The sequence below is a fragment of the Falco peregrinus genome, chromosome 10 (assembly GCF_023634155.1).
Source record: "Falco peregrinus isolate bFalPer1 chromosome 10, bFalPer1.pri, whole genome shotgun sequence".
In the NCBI taxonomy this organism is placed as follows: domain Eukaryota; kingdom Metazoa; phylum Chordata; class Aves; order Falconiformes; family Falconidae; genus Falco; species Falco peregrinus.
In genome coordinates this window covers 2,068,584-2,095,503 of record NC_073730.1, presented here as the reverse complement: position 1 = coordinate 2,095,503, position 26,920 = coordinate 2,068,584, and the positions used below count along the sequence as shown (strand labels likewise).

The window sequence follows — 26,920 nt, the reverse complement described above, 5'->3', positions numbered from 1 at the left end:
ATGATTCTTAAAACATCAGGTCTCAGGTGTAGGCTTTAAGGGCTGATGTGAAGAACAAAGGGAAAGGAGGCCCTCCTTATAGCACTGTTTGGAGTGGCACCTTTCTTTCTTGTTAATATGATTCAGCTGAGCCAGTGCAGGCCTAGTGTTTTCCCCTTCCTTACCTCTCCATTCAAATCAGGACTACGTCCCTTAAGGATCGTTTTCATTAGGTAAAAGATCGGTGAGGGAATGAGCAGACCAATTAGACTCCAGATCCCTTAGCCTGGGAAAGCTCATAGAAAAGCAACAGGGATTAAGTTTACAGTATGTGGTTCGTAACAAGGTCACCGTGTTCTGCACTGCTTTCTAATGGGACCATATTTCACAAGCGAACTTTGCAGTAAGGTTTCTATTTGGAGGACTAAATAAAAAAATGCAGCTTTTCTTTTGACTCTAGTAGCTTATGCCTCTTTTAACTTCCCAGCTCATTTCTTGAAGCGAGTAGGCAAAGGGTAGATATAAACCAAAGAAACACTTTCTGTGGGATTTTGTAAGTTAAAGTCAATTGAGACCTATGCACAAACTCAAGTAAATGTTAGTGATAAGATTACAGATCTATAAAACTTAACAATGTTTCTGTAATGATGGCTGAGAGGAGAAAAATTCTCAGACCTCAGTGAAAGATCTGAAATGAAATACAATTTCATCTTTCATGTTTTTAGCAAGATAATTTTGGTTTTGTGTTGACTAATACAGAATAATAGGAATAAAATATGTTGCCTCAGTCTCTGCATTATTGGCTTTACGTTATTGGTCCTGACAGCTGGCTTTTAAAATGCAGTAAATATTGGGCAATGCTGTTCTGTTAAGACAAGCCACTTCATCAAGCATATTTCAAAATCACACTTTATTTTCAAAATGTGTTTAATTTCTCTATATATGGCAAATGAGCCCACTGAAAAATTGACCTGCAACAGAGTGCCCTCTACTGCATGTATTTAGGAAAAGAAAATAAAGTGAGTTCCTTAAAAATAAATCTTTACAGACTGAGACCAGCAGTTTTGTCACAGGCCACTGGACATTGAACCAAATATAACATACATATAGGCATATATCACTAATAGTTTAAAATAGGTATGAGATTTGCACAACCTGTTTCATGATTTTAAATGAAATCTTGTATGTCTTTCCATACCAAAATGGTCTGTGTTTATAGCCTGGAGAGTTACTAAGGAAGTTAAAAATCTGTCCTGCATTGCCCTGCTGCCACCCCTCTTCTCTCTGCTGCCAGGAGGGATCTATAACATGAAGTGGAAAAGTCTCTCTGCTTATAGATTTGTTTTCTCAGTCCTTAATCTCTCATGCTCCCTCATTTCTATCCCTTCTTTCTAGTTGCCATTAGGTCACTACTATTAAACTGCACTCTCCTTTTCATTCCCATCTCGACAAATCTATTCGATGTTACTGAGTTATACCTCTTGCAAATGATTAAGAAGACTTCACCAGTGCTGTCTCAAAAGAGTAGAAAGTGATAGGTTACAAATGTATCGTGAAAGCAATTCTACAGCAAGACACAAATTCTCAAGCAGATCTGTCCTTTTGAAGTCTTCTGCTTTTTTCTTTTCCCAGTCTGAACTGGGCCAGCCTGATGCTGAGGTTTGTGATGGACCAAACACCTGCAACTTCTGCTAAAATTCCCAGTGGCTTTTATTGTTCAGTCCTTCAGGGATGAGAAAACCACTTCTCAAAACAATGGTATAAACTCACATTAAACTTTTCGAGTCACTTTTGAAATGCCCTGATTTGTATAATGAGGTCCATGCTTTGCCAACAGTATCTGTGGAGCCCAATTCCCACTCTTAAAGTCTCGGCTTATGTCTTATGAGCCACATTTAAACCAACTGAACTGGAGTTTGCTGCATGATCAAAGATGGTCCATCGTAGCTCTCTGCAATTAAAGATGGTGTTTGAATACCTTAAGGGTATGTCACTAGGACAAAGTAGAGGTAGGTAGTAAACAACAATGTTTTCCAAAGCAACATAATCAATTACCAAAAGTTCTTTAAACAAAACAGAAACAACACAAGCAGGCATTTCCACAGTACACAGTGCATATATGATGGCCTTGCATATATTTCAGCAATGAATTTCGTGTCTATGGATTTGTTCCCACACTGAAACTTTCCCTTAAGGAAACCCCTGATGATAATTTACAACTTCTAAGGATGATATCTCTTAATTGCTTTCCCTTTGCTTCATACCTGTAAATCTTGTATCTTGTGCTAAATCCCTGTCGACTTCTTTCCACAAAATCTGTGTATTCCTGTGAGCGATGGAAGGGTCCCTTATCAGAGAGGAGCCAGTCGAAGGGGCTTGTGGCATGCTGATCCGAAACAGCAGCAACTGCTAAAACCCAGCAATGAAGACTCAGTGCTATCCACTCCCATAGAGCCATCAGAGAGAACAATTCAGCACCAGCACTGCATCGCCATATCATGCTTCCACTGGGGACTTAGAGCCTTCATTCTCTTAGCTTTCCCTCAACACCTAGACAAAATACACAGTCAATTAGATAAGCACACACTAGGCATCCCTTGGAAGTAGAAACAAGTTTCCTTTCTTTCAGCTTAAAGAGATAGTGGCCTCTACTTTATTACTTTTACATTAGCATAAACCCCACTAGGCTAGTTAATAGTGGAGTGTTTCAGTACTTCAAATGCGGTGAAACTAATGTCTTCATTAACATCATCAGTGATAATATTTACTGTTGAATGGAAACCTTCACAAATGTCAGGGGAGGGATTGTTGGGTTTTTTTCCAGTAATGCTAGTCATTAATGAAAAATATGCAACACAAGAATTATTGCCTGTTAGCATCAGTACAAAATCATTCAACAATGTCTATGCATAAGGTTGCAGTTCATATATTGGACAGAAAACAGATGAGATTAAGAAGACCCAGATTGCTTTCTTTTTTTATGTCCTTGGAAAAGTCACTTAATGGCTTGTCTTCACTACAGACGTAGTTAACAGACTCACATTATTCTGTTCAAACTAGCATGGCTGGACAAAGAGTGACTGCACTGATCAATAGCACTGGAGCTACCCATAGTGATGAGTTCAATGAGTTATTCAAGCTCCAGACGCTGCAATTTTGAGTATCCCTAACAGCACTTGACTTCCAGTCCAATTCACTCCAACCCAATGAATCAGCCCAGAAACACTATTTAAATGGAGCCTAAACAATTGTTTGGGTGCCTGAGCAAAAATCAAGTATTACCCATAGCCTCATGTGGGAATTCAGTGAAGACAAGCCACAGTTTCTCTCTGTACCTCGGTCCCATACCTGTGAAATAGGATAATGATTCTACATCCTGCTCAGATTTTGTGAAAATATCTATGCAAGAGCATGTATTTCTCATAAATACTGAAATGACAAAGATCATGGAGATACCTAAACATATAGAAACAATCAGTTCTAGTTTTCAGTCTAAGGTAAAACAGCACAGAATTAATTAAAATATACTAGTGTGAGAGCTTTCATTTTTCTAGGTAATGAATTTACAGGGAAAAACACTTTTTAATTCACATTCACTCAAAAAAGCACACATTATGACATTTTTACAGTGCCCCTTGCTATGATTTTTTTTTTACTTGGTGGGAATTTATTCTTTACCATCAGTAACTGAATTTGTAAGTGTACCATAAATGAAGGATGCTTCCAATAGAACAGTTCTGCAACTGCACACTCAGTACCACTCGTCCATTATAAGGGAAATGGTGTAGCTGAATAAATATGCTCTCTGCATATATTTGAGACATTAACATTTTGAAGAATCTTTTGTATAGATGATAAACATTACAGCTGCAGAAAGTTAACTGCCTCCAGAAGAGCACAGGAGCTCATGTGAACCAACAGGAATTTAACGTCTAAGAATATAATAATCTGTCTATTTCTCTATACAACCAGAGAAATAGTCAGTTTTACTGTCTTCCTAGGAACAAATGTAAGAGTTTGTAACATGATTTGGACCTGATCCTGCAAACAACAAATGTGTAAGCAATCTTACTGAAAAAAAGGACCTTACTCATACATTTCATGCTGAGCATATGCCAAGGCACTGACTCGTAACCATAAATGGCTACAACCATGCAGTAGTTTATGATCATAAAACACAGATTGCATTAATTTTACAAATCCTTTTGAAATGAGATTCCAGGAGTCTACAACAAAGAGTTCTCTAACTTTTATTTATACTCTTAAGCAATCACTTAAATTCAAAAAGCTTGCAGATCTGTATATATTGTATGAAGTCTCAGTATCTTCTCCCTAGATTGGTGTCTGCTTTCTTTTACAGGTTGAAGTTCATGTATGGGAGGTTTAACTATTGTGTAACTTTCATCACATCACATGAAAAAGCATGTATAGATCTGAGGCAGGACTGAAAACCAATAGATTGCTCCCCTAGCCCGTAAGAGACATGATGATAGTTTGAGCATCATTTCCCATTAAAAATTAGCTCAGTGTAAATGAAGAAGATGTCAGTCACTTCCAGACTTCCTGGCCAGCTGCAAGCCAGCTTTTGCATCACAACAGAGTGAAAATCCACAAATACTTCTGTCTCTCTTCTTGACAATCAGGGAAAAATACATTGCACAGCATACTTGTTCCCCTCCATCATCCTCTTCGTTGACAAGGAAGACCCTGGGCGTCATTTCTTGACATTATGTAAAGCTACGAAGAGCACAGTAAGAATTTTAATTTTCATACCTACTGCTGTTATAAAACGGCTGGCTAAGACATAAGGTTCTATTTTTCCTAAATTATCTTTTCTGTTGAAAAAAGCTGTAATGGTTTAAATAGCAAGAGGTAGGAGTTTACTTTTTTCGGGTGCTTATTAACACTGAAGTGTTTCAGGCCATTAAACTGTAATGATGACTAATTGGGTCCCTTTTGAATTCAAATTGATAATATTAGGATTGGAAAATTAATTACTTTGTATATGTAGCATCTGCCTAAAACTAGACCAAATGAGCGTCTGAAAAGGAATAGTGAAGATCCCTGCTCTATGCTTGTCTTAATGCTACACCTCATGGCATGTCATAAATTAACCACTGGTAAAATAAACTTTAGAGAACCTGTGTAGTTAAAGAAGAAAATAAACTCCTTGTTGTAAAGATATATGAAGGTATTTTCCAAGAGTATAAATATACAGCTAGGCCTTAGGGAGAGTAAAATAATGTGTGCATTTCTAACTGATACTTATCCACTGTCTATATTGTCCAATCATTGTAGAATCAGTCTGCATAACATTAATCCTCATAACACCTTTGACAAGTAAACTTTTACCTCAATTTAACAAACAAAGAGATAAAGCATGAAAAGACCAAGGCTAAGATTGTTTTTAAGCTGTTAAAGGGATTTAAACATGTATTTCCTACTGAAAGATAATTTAGAAAATTTCAGCCTAAGGAACTTTCCTAAGGATAGAGTGTGAAAAATATCTCAAAATTTTAAATACTTAAATTCTCTAATGAATGCAAATGCCCTCAAAACATTTTTCAGAGACTGTTATAGGCATGTGGAACATACAAAGGTTGTAGTTACCACAGCCATCATGGAACTCTATGGAGGAACTATCTGAATTAAATTTGTGGTAGAGCACCTGCTGATTTCAGGGTGGGATGTGAGAACTGAAAAATAAATGAACACCTTTTAAGTAACAGAGCTAGCAGATTTTAAAGTGAAGAAGACACTCTGTAGAGAAGACATCTTCAAATAAAACTGTCATGTCAACATGCTCCTTTTTTGAAGTGCTAACTTAGAGGACAATTATCAGGTATAGATACTCAGCACTATTATGTTCTGTTATCCTCAGGGTTTCACCCAGCTACCACATGCAAGTGCTAATAAGTTTCCAGCCCTTCCTATTCTAAATTCTGAGGTTAGAGTGAGTTCAAGAAGCAAAATGGGGTAAATTCTTCTTTGTTAGAAATCCGTTGTCCCCTCACTGGCATTAATGCAGAACTAATTTGACTCAGCATCTTCTGGAAATACCATAGCTAAGTCCTAGGTTTCATGAACGTGTAAAGGGTGCTGAAGACTGGCAAAATCCATGCATTTACACCACCTCAGAATATAGTTCTGGCAAGTGCAAAACAAACATTGTGGCCACTGGGACAAATTTCATCAAGCTTCAGCTGCTAACAAGAATGCAGAATATCTGTAATCTTTTTCTTGTCATCCTATTGAAGGGCAAACCCCAACAAATTCAGTCTTCCTTTTAGCAGATCATTATTTTTTTTATATTAGAAATGGTATATAATTACATATGGGTGGTTTATGAACTCACTAAGCTACTGTACCTAAAATAGTACAAAATGAAATGTCTGCTTAATTTGTGGGTTGATCTCTCTTGCTTACAGAACATGAACTGATAAATCACATGTACTAAGATATACAGAACAAGATAGGGTCAGCCCGGATGTGTGGACAGCAATGTTCAAGAAAAAGCAAATCAAAAAGTTTAAATCCATTCCAAAATGGAAAGAGTATAAAATTTTCTCAAGGAAAAAAATTAAATTTGTGGTAAACTAACTGCATGCACCTTTTTGGTTTTTGTAAGAGGCAAAAGTCGTGTATAAAACAGATGTTCTAATATACAGTAGACATATAGCTACTAAACAGATTGCTGCTGTTTAACTGGTGAAGTAATTTTTTATATGAAAGTCAATAAAGTTGATGTTAGGCATCATCAGTAGCTTTCTTGGGCCAGATCTATACCTGTAGTTTTCAAAATAACTGTACGCTAAATGTACAGACATTCTTAATAAGATCGGGGGGGTGTCAATATTTCTCTCTATTAGGCAAGTCTGGGAGGTATTGTATCCTTGGTCTGAGGTGCTCTTTCCTCTGTTACTCATAGAACAACATCCCTGCAATCTCTGTCAGCACCACAGAAATGAACACGGCCTTGCCTCTGGCATTCCCTCTTTCTCTTTGCATCTCATAGAGATCTCCTTTGGACAATGGAAGTGCAGAACACCAGGATCTCGCTGAAGCCCTTTTGGTTTTACACTCAGTAGAATTCCATGAGAATGCTGAAATGTCCCAGCTCTCCATGGAAAGTTGAGAAATCTCTATGCTGAAGTGGGATTCTCCTGGCTGCAACTTCCCATCATGAATAAATATAAATTTAAGATTGTTATTCTCTATTTCAAAGAAAAGTAGTATAGTAACTTATCAGGAAACACTATGTTCCTGTCTTCACAAGAGTTAGAAACTGTAGTTGTCTCTAAAATGGTGCTTTTTTATGCAAAACACAAAGCCTAGTTTTCTTTGAACTAACCAAAATAAAAATTAATAAATATATATGCCTTTAAAAACAAACAAAGAAAACAGATGGAGGAATACAACCGATTTTGTTTGTAGGTAGTTAGATTTCAGTAAAATAATAATTTTATCATTTATGAGGGTTTTGCTATTCCATCTCTCCATTCATTTATAAGCCTTAGGGATTTCAAAGTTACTCCTTTTGATGTATCATGCTAGTAACTGTAACAGAGTACATTTGATATTTCTTTTAGATTGGAAATCATGGAAAACAGGTATGAAATAAATTATTTTCTATTACACAAAATTCTCAGGAATTCTATGAGTGACTTCAACATTAAGCAATATTTTATTCACAGCAGCTGGATGGAAAGCAGTAAAGCTCACAGAAGAGAAGACAGAACCATTTTTTTCAGTGGTATCTTGGCACTGAAAAACTGAAATTTTGCATAAAGAATAAAGCTTATCTGCTATAAGACCCTGTTTTTCTCACTCTATGTCTCTTTGTTTTCACTTCCTCAGCTGAAGTGTGATGAGCATGTTGTCCACCTTTGTAAAACACTACAGGATACAGGACCTACTCAGAAGAACTTTCTTATAACCACTGATTTTTTAACTTTTATTTTAATTTTTCACATGTTAACAACTTTAAATGAATGAGAACTGGGGAGGCACCTGTCCTTGAGTTTCTCACACTGTCTACTGTGAATGAAATAGCCATGAATTGATGACATGCAGTGGAAGAAAAGAGCAGAAAGTGCTGCAATCAGTATCAGTTACAGAGGAGGAGGGTGCAGCTAAAGAGCATCTCACTTGTGCTCTGCTCTGCTCTCAGCCACCACACAGATTCTGTTCTTCAAAGGAAGATACCCAGATCCACAGCATAAACTCTTCCAATCTGAACTTCCTGAAGGACAGCAGAAGGACTCATGAACTGTAGTAGACTCTTCTGTCCTGTGCTTGTAGGCAGCTGTTTGACAGTAGTTAGCTTTCACACATTTTAAGAACCACCAGAAGTCTGGTGCAATAACAAAAGAGACAGTGTTTGGTACATGGAGAACTATGCACATTTGGTAGAGCAAAGAAACAGAAGAGGAGTTTGGGGAGCGAAGGGATGGAGAGCTCTCCCTGCCACCAGATCCAATACACGTGAGCTGCAGGGTACAGCTTGTGCCATTATGCAAGAAGTAGAAGGCATCTGGAGAGACAAAATATAGTTGTCAACAGATGATTTTCAGTGAAGGGGGTTGAATCACCTTGTTCTCTGTTATTCATTGTGTTTAACAGTAAGTCCTGACCTAGGAACTCTCCTCAGCAGAGGCTCAAAAGCAGAGATGTTGGCAAATCTGAAAGGAGAAAATAATTCTACATCTAGCATCCTTAAGTGAGTTCTACACTCCAGGCTTAAAAATAAGTGGAGTCCTCGTATCAGGTCCTGGTACCTGCTTTGACTATCTGCACCCTAAAGCAACAGCTTTTCTTTGTTCAAATAAAGCTTCGTCCAATGCCAAATTTCAGCTTTCTTCTATCTTCTCTATGTAAGATAAGGACAAGACCCCTGTAACTATGTCCTTGAAAGCTGAAACAGAGAACAAATAAGTTGTCTGATTTTTCTTTACTTATTTTTTTGTAAAAGCAATCCTGCTAATTTTTCCTTATCTCAGCCTTCAGAGAAGAGGAACACAAACAAAATACACCCACAGAAAAAGAACGCCTATGTCAGCCCAGCCTCTGCAGCCATCATTGGGTCTGTCTGGAACATGAGAGTTAGTTGCCACAAGCTACAGCTCCTGCCCATGAAACAACCTAGGTGTTTGCTCTGTCCCTGCAGAATTTCACTCCTGCAGGTGCCTGTGAGTCTTTAATTGGATGTACCCACGTGCTTTCTATTGCATGCCGGTACAGCTAGTGCCAGTCTCCTTAGCCCTTGAAGTACACACTGGCTGTCAGGTGTACCAAGGTAATTGTTTTAATGCCTGATATTTGTGAAAGACCTAATTTCTTTCCTTTGCTGCCCTGATCATGATGTGTAAATTCCCTCAGGTGCTTTTTTCAATCTGTTAATCTAAGTTCATCCTCCTGTGCAAATGGATTCTTACCTGTTTAGCTGATGACGTAGGGCAGCGTCCCCAAACTGCAATTACAGTCTTTCTGCCTTAATGAGTAAATCTGTTCCTGCGAGGAACACACTGAGGGGAAGAAATTATCTGTCAGGGCCCTGAGTGCACACACAGGCCTCAACGGCCATGACTGGCCTCATCCGGGGCCTGTACCCACCCTGGGGCCTGGCCGGGCGCTCCCGGACCTCCGGTCCCTGCCCGGGCGGTGCTGGTGCGACTGCCCCAGCTCCTGCACGGCCGCATGGCCTCCCCAGCCAGGCCTGGGGCTTGGGGCATTGGGCCTGGCCATACACACCTTTGCTGGGAAGCCACCATGCCACACTCAGCTCCTGGCCCGGCTGCAGACACTGGGTGCTTTAGCCCTTGTTCTGCGCTCGTGAGCCAGAAAGCGCCATGTTCCTCGACCGTGGCAGAATGCACGGTTTATGACAGCAGTGAGGTGCCCGGATGCCTCAGACGTGAATTGTGTAGGTGCACAACAGAGAGAAGGCGGCACCCAGTCTTCATGGTATCTCAGTTCCTCATCTTTACATGGGAGCTAGTACCTAAGTGTTTGGCAGATAACATCCATCAGTCCTACACGAAGCTAAAATTAAGTTAATTTCTGGAACAGCTAGGCAGGACCCTGACCGAGCCCCGGGTTTCAGCTGACTGACACTCAGGGTGCCAGGAAGCCACAGAAAAATCTGCTGCCTTGAGAGCTTTAAACCTGCTCCAGGCTGACTGACTGTACTTGAACAATCATAAAAGTTTGTAGGGGATTAAACTTTATCTTTCCAAGTCCTTGAGTGCACATGGAGTGTCCCATGTGCAAAAAATCTTTGCATGTAGAACTGTGCATGACATTTCAGTCTTAAGTCACACTTCCACTGCACAAGTTATGCTAAGAATTCGCCCAACCTGTCCAAAGGTTTTCAGCTGAAGCATCTAATGGTATGAAAAGAGTTAGAATGGAAACAGAACAAGCTCTCTTTGAATAAGTTTGAGATCTGTGCTACAGGAAAAGAAAAAGAACAGCGCAGGGAGAGTTTCTGGTCCACTGTTTCCTCAGGCACAAGCTGACATGCATCACTGTGACATAAAATTTTGCATATTGGAGCATTCAAGTTTGTAAAAAATCCGAATGGAAGAGAGATATTTAGAAGCTTGCATTCCAGCTTACTAGAATTTTTTAAAACTCAACAATTAATTTTAAAATGTTTGATATTCTCTGCTATTATAATCTCATTGACTGTGTTTTAAGAGTACACTCTAAAAATAAATAGTAAACTATCACTGGAAAGTCATGAAGTGTGTTCTAGTTCTACCATTCTAGTAGCATGTCTCCTTTTCACCCATAACTGTTCCCAGACAGTTTCTGGCCTAATTTATCAGCCAAGTATCAGCTGGTTATGAAAAGAGCATGCATACTAAGACACATGTAAGTTAGCTATATCCAGTAAACCACATCAGAACAGCAAACTGCTCTTACTTAGTCAGTTTCATCCTTCTACTAATTTTAAACCCCAGAGTTGTTTCAGTTGTTGCCATCTAGAATGGGAGGAAGCAGCTATTTACAGGTTGTACACTAAGGTTTGAGTTCCAGGTTTTCCAGTCTGAGGACCAATCCAAATATGACTGATTGTTCCCTAATGGAGGACTCACATCAGGCTAAAACGAGATGGAATGCAAAGCCACTTTGCTCACCAACAGATTTTTAAGCTGAAGTAGATTCAGTTTATAGAGGAAGGAGAGTACTTGGAGCAGAGTTAACCTTGCAGTATAGCTCTGATTTTACTGTATAAACATTGACAAGTCCCTTAACCTTCTTTAATTATAGTTTCTGTTCATACGACCAGGAAAGAAGGGTATTGTGAAGCCTGAAGAATAAAGGTCTATAGAATACTTTCAAATCATTGGATGACAAAAGTGTTATAAAATACAAGGGAGGATGTTCACTCTACTAATGGAGTAGCTGTTTATTTTGGTTGCTACTTAGAATTTCTGTTTCTGGAGATTCTACAACAAATGTTCAAAAAGGGATGGAGAGGAAAGGAATTGTCAGTCTCAGATAAAAATAGTTTCTTTGAAGCTGTTGAATTTCTAATATTCCTTGCGTAATAATGAAGAAGAAAAAATAATGGTGTGTAGCTGTTCTCTGGTCTTTAGAAGAGGGCCAAAGAAGCAATGAACGCTATTGACTGTAATGGGGACATATTTATAAAATCCATCTTCCAGCCTAGTTTCTTGTACTTCCATCCCTTCAGATATTACCTAATCTAATCCATAATCCTGTCCATGTTTCAAAATGTTCCCACGAAAATAATGGAGGTTTTTTTATTTCTAAGAATGAATTTCTCCGTTTAGAGCTCTGGCTGAGGCATGGGAAATAGCCTTGTAATTTTAGCTAAGTGATACCTGATCAAGGATTTACACTCTTCTTTATTTTATTTTCCATGTGAAAATGAGTGGTTACACTTTAGACCAGTAGTTAGAAAAAATCTCCATGAAGATCTAATGGCACGACAATTTTCTTTCAGTGCATTTTTCTGGATACATTGCAGTAAGAATGGAAGATTTTATATATTTTCTTAACATTGATATCTAATAGAATGGTAATGTTTTTTGTTTTGCTCTTCTCTTCTGTCTTTCAGACAAAAGTGTTCCAGACCTTATTAGCATATTTTACAGCTGATTTCACAGATGGTGTAGCTGGTTTTCAGCTGGTATGAATGGATGGTTAAAAATCCTTTTGGGTTCCTAAGCTTCAACATATTTAAGGTAGTAGAAAAAAAATATAAACTTACACCACTGCTGTCCTGTCTGCAACCACTTGTCACCTGTTGTGCAAGCTCCTTAGACAGAACCTAAAGAATTCAAGAGACCATGGTTCTACATCTGATCCTACAGTAAACTGTTGTGTGACTTTTCATAAGTCCCTTTGCTGCAACACTTTCAGCCTGTAGCTAGTATATGGGCAGTAGCCAGATCCTCTTAAATGTTCGTGTTATAGCTATTAATTTTTTATAGTGAGAGTAGGGACTTTATGGCTGACTGAGCAAAGATTCAAGCTTCAGCAAGCCAGTCTGGACCTAATTGCATCTCAGGATGGATAACACACAAAGCTTGACTGTACAAGTAATAATTATGTCATGTGTACCGGGTAGCCTGCTGTCTCATATAAATATAACACCAAAGCTTCCTTGTAAGTCTTGATTTTTAACAAGTTTAGAAATATTGCAGAATTTGAGAGAAAAAAAGTCTGTTTGCTAAAATATGTCTTTCTTATGAATATCATGTTACATACAAGGAGATAAAGTCTAGGGTTTAGAGTCTCATCACAAGTTATAGTCTCTCCACTGATTTAATTCAGCTACGTGATACTCTAAAACCATGTTAGTACAAAATTATCAGTATTTCTTATTGTAACTGATAGAGAAACACATTCCGATTTAGTAGAAAGGTGTTAAGCTAATGCCGAAAAGCTTTAAATTTTCAGCTAGGATCTTTTCAGTGCAGAATTAGAGACACCTAGTCTGTTTATTAGAGATTACAGATCACAGCAGTCTAAGTATGAGGAACATAGGGTTGTGTGGTTTTTTTACTGCAGCCTCCTTTTTTTCTCCAGAAAGACTGAGAAAAAGAAAATGTTCTGGACTGCCTAGCCAAGACAAACTAGTATGAAAAAAATGGAACTCTTTAATAAATAAGAGTACCTGTCAAAAAAAGTCACTACTGTCTCTTCAACTAATGTGACTCCGAGTAGTAAACTTCTGCTAATAGATAGCTTAAAGGGTACTTAGTAAGTTAGTAAAGCTCTTACTTTTTAAGCCAATGAGTCAGATTCATATCCCACAGGAGCAGTGATTAAAAAAGAGAACATCACCAACTAATAGCCATCACCATCTAATGGTTCTACATGAAATACATTCATAGTCTCCAGAGGCTGGCAGCAGGATGTCTCCACTTGCATAAACATTGCTGCTTTACATAAACAAGCATCTTCATAAGAAATGTTGGTACAAAACTAAGGAATAAAGTGATTAATCCAAGAAATGCTGAGCATCTGCACATTCTTGAGGACAAGAGGTGGGTATCAGCTCTGCCCTGTAGATCAGCCAGCAGCTCAGGATGGAATAACAAAAGGTTGAATGCCAACATTGTGCTTGTACTGTTTTCAAACCTTTCCTGTAAGTAAATGCAAGTGCTGATGTGATCACTCTCAAGATGCTAAAGTACACATATCTATAAATTACATGTATGTAAAACTTCATGTTCAAAATTCAGCAATTCTAACTTTTAGGACTGCACATTAACTACAAAACAAACAAGATTATTCAAGATAGAATTTATTGTAAAAAATATTTGTTCTGTCTGTCTTCCAAACTGCTAATGAATAAGGATCAATATTGGTTTAGGTGAAAAATAGCTAATTAAAAATACACTCTCGGGCTGCCATCTCAATCCACAATACCATTTTTCAGCATGCAGTGGTATTTTTCACCAGTGATGTTAAGCCTCCTTAGAAATAGAAATTTCTAACAAAGAAAGGGGAAAAAAGGCAAAAAAATAATGAAGAAACATATTTAGATCAGATTTTAATAATCCTATTTAACTTTGGAGTCATCATCCATGTCCAGTTAACCAGGTGTTTTTGTTATTTCCAGTAGATTTATAAGTACTGAAAGAGCTAAATTAACTTACAGAGTTCTAGTAGTCATGAATAATACAGGATTAAAGGTATAGAGTTGTGCTTTGATTCCCCAGATTTAAGTCCTTTACTTGGCAGTGTATAATAAATACCTTAGAAATCTCTTTTCTCATTAATCTAGGGCTGGTAGATGTGGCAGTGAAGGTGTTACTGCAAATTAGCAGAATTTCCTAATCACCATTAATGTGACTGCTACAGTAAAGGTATCTGACAGACAAGCCATAGGATCTCACCTCATTATAAAAGAAACCACTACGGTTTAATAGTCTTAATTTAGCTAACAGTATATATTGCCTGGTCAATCTTCTTTTGAAGGTGCAACAAAATCTGTGGCCTTTGTGAGAGGCTCATTAGTTAAACATGAAAAGCTTTGACATGGCAGAGTGTCCTTCTTTCCTCTTGTCAGCACGTTATTTTGTGGCATACAGAGCAAGTGGAGACTGTCAATGGGAGACAGGAAAAAGACTGTGCCAAATAATTGGTCACATGAGCCAGGGCAAAAGAGTAATTACACATACCATGTGTGTGGAGGGAGGCATGGGTGGATGTGGGTAGCGAGTACAGTACATATTAAGCCTATGTATGCATATGTATATACAAACTATGTTTATGTATGCACAGTTACTGTGATACATCTAAATGATTAATTTCAGAGCCAGGAGACCAAATTATTCACATTATAGCTTTCAGCAGTACGATGACTTGAGTCGCAAGGTACTGAACGCCTGCAGCTCAGTGGGGCACTTCAGAAAATGGAGCTCTCTTAATGTTCCTCAACTTCATACAGAAAAAATGTTTATTTATCAATGATGATAGAGTACTGAGACCCAAACCAACATAAGATCAGGTTAAAAATCCTTCAGTTCTTTAGTATTTTAATGTTATTTGATTCAAGATATGCAAAACCTTACACTGCTCAGTTGCTCAGTATTCAGCCTGTAACTTCCTGATGCTCTTTCTCGCTTTCTTTTTTTTTTTTTTTTAATAAATCTTAAGTTCATTTTGGTCCCAAATTATTGTCTTGGAAATTGATCTGGCTTTCAGTGAAGTTAATAGCAATGTTATGATCTTCTTTAATTGTGCAAGATCAGGCCCTCACTGAACAGCAGACATATTGAACAATAGGAAAACAATGCTATGAAGAGAACGTGGCTGCATTTTATTTTTAAAAAATGCTGTCTCTTATGAAGGTATAGGATGAGATCAAGAAGAAGAGTAAGATAATTTCCCCATAAAATTACTAGCTGTAAGTTACTAACTGCAGCAGTCTAACAGGACAGTTTTCTTTAATGCGACCTTTCTGAAAGAGTATTTTGGCTCTATTTGTCAAGATGTATTTCTGGTGATTTTGCTCCCATATGAGATTCCTAGTGTTTCAGGAGAGAAAAAAATCAATGTCTACCTCTGATTTTGAGGAGAGCTGTAGCTCTGGAGAACAAGAAAGGGCTGCACTAGGCATATATGGCAGCTAGAAAACAACGCTTCCAGAAAGTATAACTTAATACTCCCCACCACTCCCTTTTTCTTCTAAGTAACAACTTAGGTAAATTGATTGATCTTCCAAATTTCCATTTACATTTTCAAAAATTGCTAAAGAAGTAAGCTTGCTGCTAAAAAGAGCTTTCTTTTACTTTCAATAGGTGTTGCATCTCAAGCAAGAAATTTCTTAGATTGATCGTAGTCAGATATGATCACTCAATTTCACATTAAGCCAACAGAAGTAAAAATATTTTAATCCCATGAATCATTATCTTTGCTTGGGATTGAGAGGAGCAAAAAGTCACTGCAATCTACGTAACTATAGAAATAACTTTTCAAACACACAATCATGTAAACAATGAGCAGACTTCTATAATGAATTTTTCACAATAGCATTCAGACAGTAGCAGAAAAAATGGGAAAGGATGATGGGGTGATTACATCACTCAAAGATCCTCAAGTTGTTTTGTTGGCTTGTTGTACAAATGCTGCCTTCTGCAGCAAGATCTGTAAAACATTCAGCTGCTTGTTTTTATGTTTCCTAGTTAACATTTTCAGTCACAGTGTTTCAGCATTTCATGAACACCCCAAACACAGCAACTCTGGTGAACTCCACGTCTGTCGGGGAGGTTAGCTCTCACTGGTGGTGGATCAGCTTACTGAAAATATAGCAGATCTTTTTTTCTTTTTTTCTCTCCCATGCTTAAATTATGTACATGTAGAGAGAAATGGTGAACTCAAGAATCCGTAGGTAGTTTCTTTATGGAACTCTGATAGACAGTACACAACAGTTCTGTTGCTACACTTAAATACAGAGAGGAAGAGATATAAGACAAATGTTTCTACTCTCAGAGCTAGGTCTTACGGTAAAGCTGATCGAGCACATATTTAAAATGAGTAACTCCTTGTACAGTTGGAGTTGAGCATTGACAGCAGTCTGTAAAGTCTGATATCTAAATGGATTGCTCCTCCGAAGTTATTCCTTATATCCTGTAAATCTAAGTGGGGCCACTGTAGCTTTATCTCTGTATACTTAATGTGTCAGTCACTCATCTTTGAAAATACAGACTCTGTAAGGGTTTGACTTTTTATAGCATTCTTTTGTGATGCCATGTTTAAATAAAGTCAGACGTGGGCTTTTCGAGGGAAGAAGTTATTTTTATTTCTTCTGTCAGATTTGATTGTCAGATACATGTCTCTGAATTACTCTATGTATTTTTTTTTTCAAAATCGGGTCTATCTCACATTGGCCTCCATTTGATACGGATCCATGACTGATTTTGGCGTTACAATAGAACATCCTTCACTTATCACATACATTACATTTCTCTGCCGGTCATAAATTTACTTCACATGCATACACATGCTTAATCTCTGAAAGAAATTATTAAAACTTGAAACTGACATAGCCTTTCAAAAAAATTCCCAAACAGTAAATCACACCGCATGCCACTTTCTTCCCGCTCTGTGCTACACAATTTAACACTTAGTGAAAGGTACACAGAAAATACACCAAAATTCGGAAGTGAACCACAATACAGACTTAGGGTAACAAAGCCCTTACCTCTTTAAATGCATGATGGTCTCTAAATGGCACAGAAATCGTAGCACAAAAATACAGCTCTCCTGTCTTCCAACACACAGTCACAGTTTACACTATTTTCTTTACCTCGCCTTTTACACCATGCTACACATAGTTCATGCTTCCGTTGCCTGGGATTGGCTGGTGCATCTATGAGGCGCACACCGGACTCATGCTCGGAGCACCCTGCAGCCCTTGGTTAACCCTTCGCGGTGCAGCCTCTCCCCGCTGCGGGCAGCCCTGGCAAGCCCGCGCAGATGGGTGGCTGCCGGGCACCCGCTTCCCTGGGAGGCTGGATCCGGCCCTCCCCTACCCAGAGGCAGGCGAGGTGATGGAAGCAGCGAGCTTCCCTCTCTGCGGAGCCTGGGGGAGGCTGGGGGAGGCTGGGGGAGGCTGGGGGAGGCGGGGGGTCCCGGCAGCCCGCGGCCCGGACCAGCGCTGCCGCCCGGCTGCAGGAGCTCGCTCCTCCCGCAGCCCCTCCTGCTGTTGCGGGCGGCGGCGCGGTCCGCACGACCCCCCCCACCCCCACCCCCCCACCCCACCCCCCGCATGCTACGTCGCCCCGGGGGCGCGCACAACTTGGAGGAAGGGTGTAGGGTTAAGTCCAAGCGGATGACCAGGCAGGCATCTTTAAAGGTGTTTCCTCTGCCAGAGTCCCCTCCCTGGGTGTCCACCCGCCACTGCCAATGTTTGAAATTAGGAAATTTAACTCCTGGCCAAAAGGAAGTCCCAAAGCCACACAGCTCCGGAGGAGATGAAGGTAGCAGAGGAGGCAGCAGATAATCCTTGACAGTGAAGCCTGACACAGACATGCAGGGAGACTGGACACCTAAATGAAGAGGGCTGTTGGGACCCTCGGGAATGGGTCGCAGGGCTTGGGAAGTATTTACACACGACCAGTCTTATGTACAAAAAGCAAAAGAACCAACCAAAGCAATGCAAAAAGCCGTCAGGCTGCTGCCTCGGATTCCTGTTTTTTTCTGAGTCATCCAGCCCTATGTGAGCAGAGGGTATCCGCTGGTCTGGTAGTGCTGGCCACTGGAGATGAACCATCCAGGCTAACGGGAACCTTGTCTATTAAGCAAACCTCACGCTGGCTTGTTGCAATCGCCCATTAGGCCTACATTCATTGCATTGATTTATTTGATGTTTCTATGCAAAGTGTTCGGTGCGTGTCCCCCTGCCTTGTGCTGAGTATAGAAACGCCACCCGAGCCAACCTGTGTCAGTTTTACTGCCCAAGCACCGTTCTGCTGCCATCCATCACAGTGACTGTAATCTAAACAACTCCACTGCCCTCATCCTGTGTCCTACCATCTCCCACCCCCGTCGGCACAGAAGGAATATAGAGTGCTCTTAGACCCAGGAAACATTCCGCTGATGGGCACATAAATCTCTTCTGCAGAACGCTATCATTTAACCGGCACAGCGAGTTGATGCTCACCGGCTGAGCTATTCCCACAGCCAGATAATCCCGCAGGACTCCACGGGTTGGGGTTTTTTTTCTCCAAGGTTTGGGGGTGGGGGGTGGGAGGAGAGAAGGATTAAAAATCAGGTAGAGCTTTTGAAACGCACTTACCTAGGCAATCCTCTATACCTAGGAAGGGAAAGGGGCATGACTGCGCGGAAACTTTCCGGAGCAGCCTGGTGCGGGAGGATCCCGGCAGCGGCGGCGGCAGCGGCGGCGGCAGAGGCAGAGGCGGGTATTTCAGGAGAAATGGCGGGGATTTGGTTAATTACCCCAGTCCCGTGCGAAGGGGCCCTGGGCAGGAGGTGTGTGCGGCCGAGGGGCAGGCGGGGCAGAGGCGGCAGGTCGGCAATGACGGTAATGGGAAAAACCTCCCGCAGGAGAGACTCTGGGAGAAAGAGGCTTAGCTGTAAGGAGAGAAGTAGACATGGGGCTTTCGTGCTGCTGGGAGAAGCGAGGAGCTGGAGAAAGGATGAATTTTGGATCCCACGCTCGAAGGGCTTTTTCACTCCCCCTTTCCCGACATCAGCCAGCAATTTGGAGGGGGAGAGAGGCGGGGGAGCACTCTCGGGAGTACGGTATTGAAGGGGGTATTGATCTTTTCTATCCTCTGCTTACCACCAGGCAATAAATTCGGATCTCATGTATTTCTCGCTGGCATCTCTACCTGCTTGCAAGCCTTTAGCACCTTCCTTGTGATCTCTGCATGTATTGCTTTGGAGACATGACTGCACACAGACACACACACTTATCCTGCACACCAAATGACAGCGTTAAATGGAGCCCAATCAATACCTCCCCATGAGAAGTAACATGTTCCCTCCCTACCTTCTGCTGTTGACCGTGGGTGGGTCTCTGCCGCTAATTAGAGACACAGAAATACTGGAAGTATTAGACATAAATAGCACTCTGAAGGCACTTGTCCTTTTTTTTTTTTCCCCTCTTTTTTTTTCTTTTTTCTCTTTTTTTTTCTTCTTTTTTTTTTCTTTTTTTTTTACAAAAGCTGTTTATTTCCTTGGTCCCCTTCTCTATTTTTCTTTCAAAGTAAAGAAGCCCCTACTTGATCCAAAAGATATTCTACGCTTCAAAACGCGGCAGGTATCTCTGTGGGCATACGTTTTGTGAAGACGGCGCCTCACGCCTACCCTGCGCTCCTTAGGCCAGCAACAATATAGGTATTCCCGAGAGCAGCGATAAATAAACCCAGGAGGTGCGAAGGGATGCCGAGATGCGGGAAGGGCGTGCAGCGGGAAGGGCAGCGGCAGGGCAGGAGCCGGATGCAGCCGCACGCCGCTCCCCCGCACCCTCCCCGCGCACCCCGGCGCGCTGTCACCTTCGGGCACAAGCGACAGGACAGGTGTAATTAGGGCTGGAAATCCTTTCCTCTCTCTTCTGGAGGGAACTTCCCCACCCCAATCCAATCCAAGCTTTTTCAGGGGATCAGTAACCAACTTTTCCACCTTATCTCCCTATGCAGACTTCCAGGCACTCCTTCAGACACGCTCACGACTTCCCTGAACCGCCAGCGGTTTCTGTCCATCCTCCTACACGGGGAGGAACGCTGAGCCCCTCCAGCACCCGTGCGAGCAGCTGTATCTGCAAGGGTTAAACTAGGGAATGCAGCATGTACAGTGCTTCATGAAAGCATTCATAAAATGTGATGCATAAGCAGTAGAATGGTAAAGACTCTGCGAGCGAGACTCCGGTGCGGACTGCCAACTTGGTGCCGAGAGCGGCGACTGACGCACGGAATGGATGTGGGCAAGCAGGGCTGCTGCTTCCTAATTCTTCGAGTTCAGAAAGTGGAGCCAGCCAGGCTACTGAAAGGTTCAGAAGCAAGGCGAGGCAATTAGGACGTTCCTTTTCTTGCCTTTTGCTTTTCCTTTTTTTTTTTTTTTTAAAAAAAAATATTTTTAAAGTATCCTCTTTGTTGAAAACAAGCAACCTGAACGTGAAATAAAACCTACTCACCGGATGAAATTGCAGGAAGCCAAGCGGCTGTGAGCAAAATGCATCCCGACTCCAAGCATATAGTCCATGATCTTCGGCTTCAGGCTAGAGGAGGGCTTTGCATGGTGGTGGGACTTTGAGAACCATCAGCAGTTCTGTGCGGCACAGCAGCAAGTGTAACAGCCCATTCCCACCGCGCGTCCCTCCGTGTGTGTGTAGGGAGAGAAGCTCCAGACCCAGAGACGGGGCGGGGGAGGGAGGAGCAGGAGAGAGGGAAGGAAATCGGAACGGCAAGAGGAGTTGCGGGGAGGGTTAGGCTTTGCTGGGCTTGGGGTGGGATTTTTTGGTGGTGACGGCAGTGATCCTCAAGGATAGAACAGCAAATTGTGGGAACTGAGCAGCGGGCAGGAGGAGAGGGGTTTGCCAGCCGGGCGAGGCAATGGCCGGAGCGCAGCGGGCGGTGCGAGGGGCGCCGGGCCGGGGCGGGCCGGAGAGGGGCGAGCGCGGCCCCGCCAGCGGCGGCAGCGGGGCGGGCTGGGGGCACCGGCCACCTCCCGGGGCTGCTCCGCACCGCTCCGCTCCCCGCGGCGCCGGGATTCCCCGGACATCGCCACCGTCCCTCGGGGAGGGGGGCGGGGGCGGCGGGGCGCGGAGAGCTGCGGAGCGGGGGGGAGCGGCATAGCCGGGGGCGGGGGACACACGGTACGGCCGAGGGCAGCCCGCGGGGCTGGGGCGGGCGGCACAGCCGGGGGGGGGACGGACACACGGACAGGCAAGGCATGACCCGTGGGCCGGGGCGGCGGGGGGGGCGTGTGGGGGGGGCACGGCATGACCCGGGTGGCGGGGGCAGCCCGCGGGCCGGCGGCTGGGTGGCGCGGCACCCGCTCCTCCTGCAGCCGCAACGCGGAGAGCCACGGCGGCGGTACCGACCGGGTAAGCGGACCCCTGCGCCCCGCTTCCCCTACCCTCGGCCAAGCCTTTGTGTCAGATCCTTTCTGTTTCCCCCCCCAGCAGGCAGGTTTCCCCGGCGCCCGCCCGCCCGGCTGCGGCAGCCCCACCGCCCGCGCCCGGCCCCCTCCCCGCCCCCGACCGCGGAAGGCGGCGGAGCCCCGGCGCGGCTAGCCGGCCTGGGGGCGCACGGGGAGACAGACCCGCGGCTGTAAACATCGGCGGGGTGGGGTAGGGGGATGAGCGGTAATGTTGCTGCTAATCACCCGTGCCCCCCCTCCCCGCTCGGGGAAAGCTAAGCATCCCCCCTCCATCCCCCCCTTCCCGGCGCTCCTGGGCTCTCTGTATGGAAATCACGAGCTGGCTCGGTGGAAACATCTCCCTTTTCCTCGCACAGCGGCTCCGGAGCGTGTGCTGATTGTCAAGGTGTGTGCTGAATGGGGAGGCAGCGCCAGCATTTATGGAGCTTGGGTGTCATCTGCCACCCACCCCCCACCCCCCGGTCCTTCTCCTACACACGTGCTGTAAGCAGGCACGTGCGTTTATGGCTAATAAAAATGTGTTTCCCTATGTATAGTTAGTCTGAGAGCTCAGTACCAATAAACTGAAAGCCAGTCCGTGTCAGGGCACAGCCTGCAGATGAACAAGAAGCTTTGGCATCCTTGCGTGTGAATAAGATAGCCTGGCTGTGTTCACACCATGCTTTCCAGGATCTATAACCACAGTGACCATACAGACTATGTGATGTATACATTGGACTATATGGAGTAACCACCAGTATTGCACTAGCACTTGTCCATTGTGCTACATGTGGTCAAAAGAGACTAATTTCTGTTTAGCTTTTTTGATCAAGAAGGTTTTTGTCTCCTTCCAATTATCTCTTTAAGCACCAGTGTGAAGTGCTCATGTACCGGGGTTCACTTGCCAGTCTGGCAGTTTTATGTTTCCAGAATCTGTTGTGAGACGTTCGGCAACTGCAGAAACCCAAGATTTCTCTGGCATCACATTGGTTTGTTCGTGTCAATGTATTTCGTCATTTTTATACTAAAGAATTGTGCAGTGGTCTGATCTTAGTAATGATTTAGCCTTCTTTGGGTTTTATTGTCTTTTTCTTTAGAGTGGAGGGAAAAAAAAGAAGTGAGGGAAAGATGTTATGGTCAGTAAAGGAAAAAATGCAGTGTCCATTTCAAGTGTAGTAGCTGTTAAATATGTAGGCATATGCATGATTCATTACGCAGTTATAAAAACAAAAGGCATCCCATCTTGCACCTTTGCCTCAGAATACATTTTCTCTTACAGCAACAAGTAGCACAGGCTCCTCCTCGCCCCCCCCCCCCCCCTTGCCTTCACCCCCCCCCTGACAAAATGCCAGTTACAAAGGTCAGCCTGTTTATGTAAAGATCACTGTGTTTCTTTACAAAGACTGCTGCACATCAAGCCTGCAATGACTATCAAATAGACTTTTGGATTCGAGACACTCAATAAGAGTACTGTCCATTTTCTAGAACTGATAAAATCCCAGAGAAAACAAAAGACAAAGAGACATAGTGTATGAATGGGATAGATCAACAGTGCCAGGGTGCACATGGGCAGCAATATCTTCTTAGCAGTGTTTTTTACTGGAAATGCTAGCAAGATCCAATGGACCTTTATATATAAGTGTGCGTGTGTGTGTGTGAGAATATATAAAAAGATATCTGCTGTTATGCTAATGCTTTTCTGCTCTTCTCTTTAGGTTATTGCTACCTCTAGTGATGTCCTAGGCTTAACTTGTTCTGCAGCCACTTCACACCAAAGGTAGTTTAAATCAGACAAGGAGAATTTTGAATCTGACCAACCTCACCTTCCCAATAAAAGAAGTTGACTTCTCTAGACCTTGACTCAGACCTTTCACAGTTAGGTTCAGTTTTTATTTCATACCATCCAGAGGTGCAGTGGACAGTCTGATCTATACTGTGCTCCCTTTTCCTCCCTGCCAACTTCTCTAATCTAGAGAGCAGTACAACTCTGTTTCCTCAACTAGTATCACCTCTTCTGATCCTTTCCCACTTTAATAAGCATATTCTGCCATTATGCACTTGTGTATATCTGTCTAATACTTAAAGGTTAAAAAAAATTACCTTAAAGTAACAACACAGATTTTCCACTGTGGTCAATTCCAAGACCTGATTGCCACAACAGTTCCATTTTAGCCCTTAAAATAGTCTTGAAGCAGAGTTAAACTGCTGTAGTGGACTATGATGCCTTTTGTTCAATTATGTTAATAAACTATGGCCTTAGAATATAATATTATGAAATCTCATGATAAGGCAGAATACTGAAATTGCAAACAAACCGTACTTGAATAGGGCAGCCACCAAAAATACTAAAACCAAGCCTGGGACCTCGTCTAAAATGCGGAGCTGCACAACATCATGTGAGAGGGAAGAGTCCTCCCATGCCAAAAGCCCTGTGGTCCTGAATTACAGGTCATTACATTCCTTTGTCCTGTAAATCTGCATTAAGTAGCAGTGTATGTCTGTGTTGGTAAATGCATATTTCAACAGTGTATCCCATAACATTTTATTTTTTTTTACTTTCTATAATCAGCCTTTTGACCCTCTTTCTTCCAGAACCTGCTGCATGCTTCTCTTTAGCTACTGAAAAATGTATGTAATTTATTAAGCCAGTTCAGCAGTTACCCTTAGTTTGCAACAGGCAAACCTATTAAGCAAACAATACTGTCACCTTCTTAAAGTGCCTCACTTCTCCTAGCTATAATGAATTCTCTGCATGCTACTCTGCTGTAAATTCTCCATCTAAAAATTCCATCCACTACGTCTTTTGTCAGGGGAAACTGTACTTGACTTTTGAAACAGTTGGGAGGAGCAAAGTGATAACCTACTAAAGTGCCTTGCCCTTAACTGAAATTATGGTGAAGTAATTAAAGTAGAGCAAAAACGCCTAAGCTCTGGATTGCTTATGTTCTTAGTGGTTTTGCTTGGGTAAGGTTTTTTTTAGAAGTCTGGTTTGAATGTCAAATTTGCATATTCAGCTAGAAAACATAGGGAATGCTTAATTGCCTATGTCCAGTGTCCATATTTAGCTTTGAAAACAATGTGTCACATATTCCTGGGTTTCATTTCTAGTTACTATTTACATCCACAAATTGAACTGTGTATCTAAACAAGTCATTATAGAAACATTATGCTGTATTTAGAATTTTGCTTTATACACATATCAGAGAAACATAGAACTGCAGAACAGCTCAGGTTGGAAGGGACCTCAGAAGGTCGTCTGGTCCAGCCTTTCATGGGAAGGGGAGTCTAGATGAGATTATCTAGCACACTGTCCAATCACATCTTGAAAACCTCCAGCAATGGGGCTCTCCCTGTCCCTGAGGAGGTTGTTCCAGTGAATGATTGTTCTTACTGTGAAAAACATTCTTTCTTATGTTGAGATGAAACTTCTTCTGGTGCAACTTGTACCCATTGCCCCTTGTCTTCTCCATGTAGTTCCTTGTGAAGAGCCTCCATACTCTTTGTAGCCACCCTGTAAGTACTGGGACACTACAATGAGGTCCCCCTGAGCCTTGTCCAGGGAGAAAAGACCTAACTGTTTCTGTATTTCCTCACAGGACACGTTCTGCAGCTCTTTGATCATCTTCATGGCTGCCTTTTGGACCCTTTCCAGACTGTCCACTTTCTTGAATTGTGGGGACCAGAATGGGACACAGTACTCCAGGTGCAGCATGACAAGCAATGAGTAGAGTGGGATGATCACATCTCTGTCTGTCTTAGTAATGCTCTGCAGATGCAGCCCAGGATCTGATTTGCCTTTGCTGCTGCAGTTACACACTGCCGACTCATGTTCAGCTTGTTGTCCACTGACAACATATTTCAACGTATATATTTTTTTGCTTTAACAGAGATATGATTCACTTGAATAAAATTATATCCACTGACTTTTTCTTTTCTTGCAGAGGAGATTATTTTTAGCATTTTCCAACATTTCACTTACAGGGAATGAACTAGTACTGTAGAATGTCTTTAATTTCTCCCCCAAAATTAGATCTAAGAAATACAGTATTAACAATGATTGAATACTCACTGGCCCTATCCTTTGGCAGCAGAGGACAAACGTAAAGGGGTTGCTTCTCTATCATTAAAACACCAACCTTCTGAGATAGGATAGCCTCTTTGAAGAGATGGTATTTCTCTACTGCTTTCAGAAGATACTAACTGCAAGACCTCTAAGCTCACGTGAACTCACTAGGCATAGCTAGACACGCGTCTAGAAGGGTTACAACAGCAGTGGAGATGTAGAGGGATGACATTCTCTAGAGTTTGACAACCTACTGCTCCCTTTTCTTTTAAGATTTAAGTTTATTCTGTAGAATCTTCACAGCTGTTATTATCTGTGCAACATACGGGTACTACAGGACTTGCACTGCAAATGCACACAGCAGCCTGAACCAGAAACAATGTCCCTCAATGAACAGAGGGATTTAATGGCTGTACCACGATAGGCATTGTTAGTAATTGTAAATTCTCCGTAGCACATAAAGCAAACGATGACTGCTATCACACAGCTTGCTAGGTAAAAATCAGATGACTTCTTTAAAGTGCCCCTAACCTTGATGTTAGAACTGAAGTGTGCAACAGAAAATGAAGTAATTGTCTTCAAATCCATGGGACAGTAATGTGCTACAGTACCGTTACTGACTTTTTAACCTGTTTTTTTAAGTTAGGGTATATTTTGGCTATTTTTCCATGAACAATGGCAATGCAGGCAAAAATATGGGCCTGGCATTTTCAAAATAAGCTCTGATATATTCAGGTATTCACTTTTTCTTGCTAGATGGATTTAGAAAATCACAAAAGATTCTTACTTTCAAGAAAATGAAAAGATAAAAATAATTGTAGAGAAAAAGGTAAAGGAAGAGATGCATTTGAATTCATGTTGAAGCATGGTGTGGAGATGCTTATACATCAAATGCCTGGTTTTCTTAGGGAAAATTTATCCTCAGTGGCTGTAGTAGCGCAGTACCGGAAGGAATGTCCTATGAAAGCAGTGCAATATGTACTTCCAGTAGCTGATATGATGGAAGTGGAACAGAGGCCTCCGTCCCACAAACGCTGACTTTACAAGCAGTGTGAGAAGCACTGGTCTAATACTTAAGCAGATTTGCAGAGGAATGGAAGTGTATTTTTAGTGTCTTTGTGTTTAAATACAGAAGTCGTGCATCTTCTATCCCTATCTGGTTTTAGTGTTGTCACACAGACTTAAAGTCTGGCTGTTACTGTTTTGTTACTTCTGTGTAGTCAGAGATGAGTCCCTTCCAGACTACGCAAGGTATTAACACAAAAAATCTCTGTCCCAGAGAGGTCA

General features: G+C 42.1%; 1 protein-coding gene across 2 annotated transcripts in view; it reads right to left on the bottom strand.

Annotated features, from left to right (window-relative positions):
• BRINP3 (BMP/retinoic acid inducible neural specific 3) overlaps positions 1-21,234 on the bottom strand; it is a 213,860-nt gene extending 192,626 nt beyond the window's left edge. Inside the window, exons 1-2 of one of the 2 annotated variants that reach the window (XM_005231130.3) lie at positions 20,624-21,234; positions 2,244-2,529 (exon numbers count right to left, since the gene is read on the bottom strand). In XM_005231130.3, the coding sequence (XP_005231187.1) occupies positions 2,244-2,479 (236 nt within the window). In that variant the 5' untranslated portion in view covers positions 2,480-2,529; positions 20,624-21,234. The remainder of the gene's footprint in view (positions 1-2,243; positions 2,530-20,623) is intronic. The other variant, XM_027777866.2, reaches the window with a different exon arrangement.
• Positions 21,235-26,920: the final 5,686 nt, after the last annotated feature.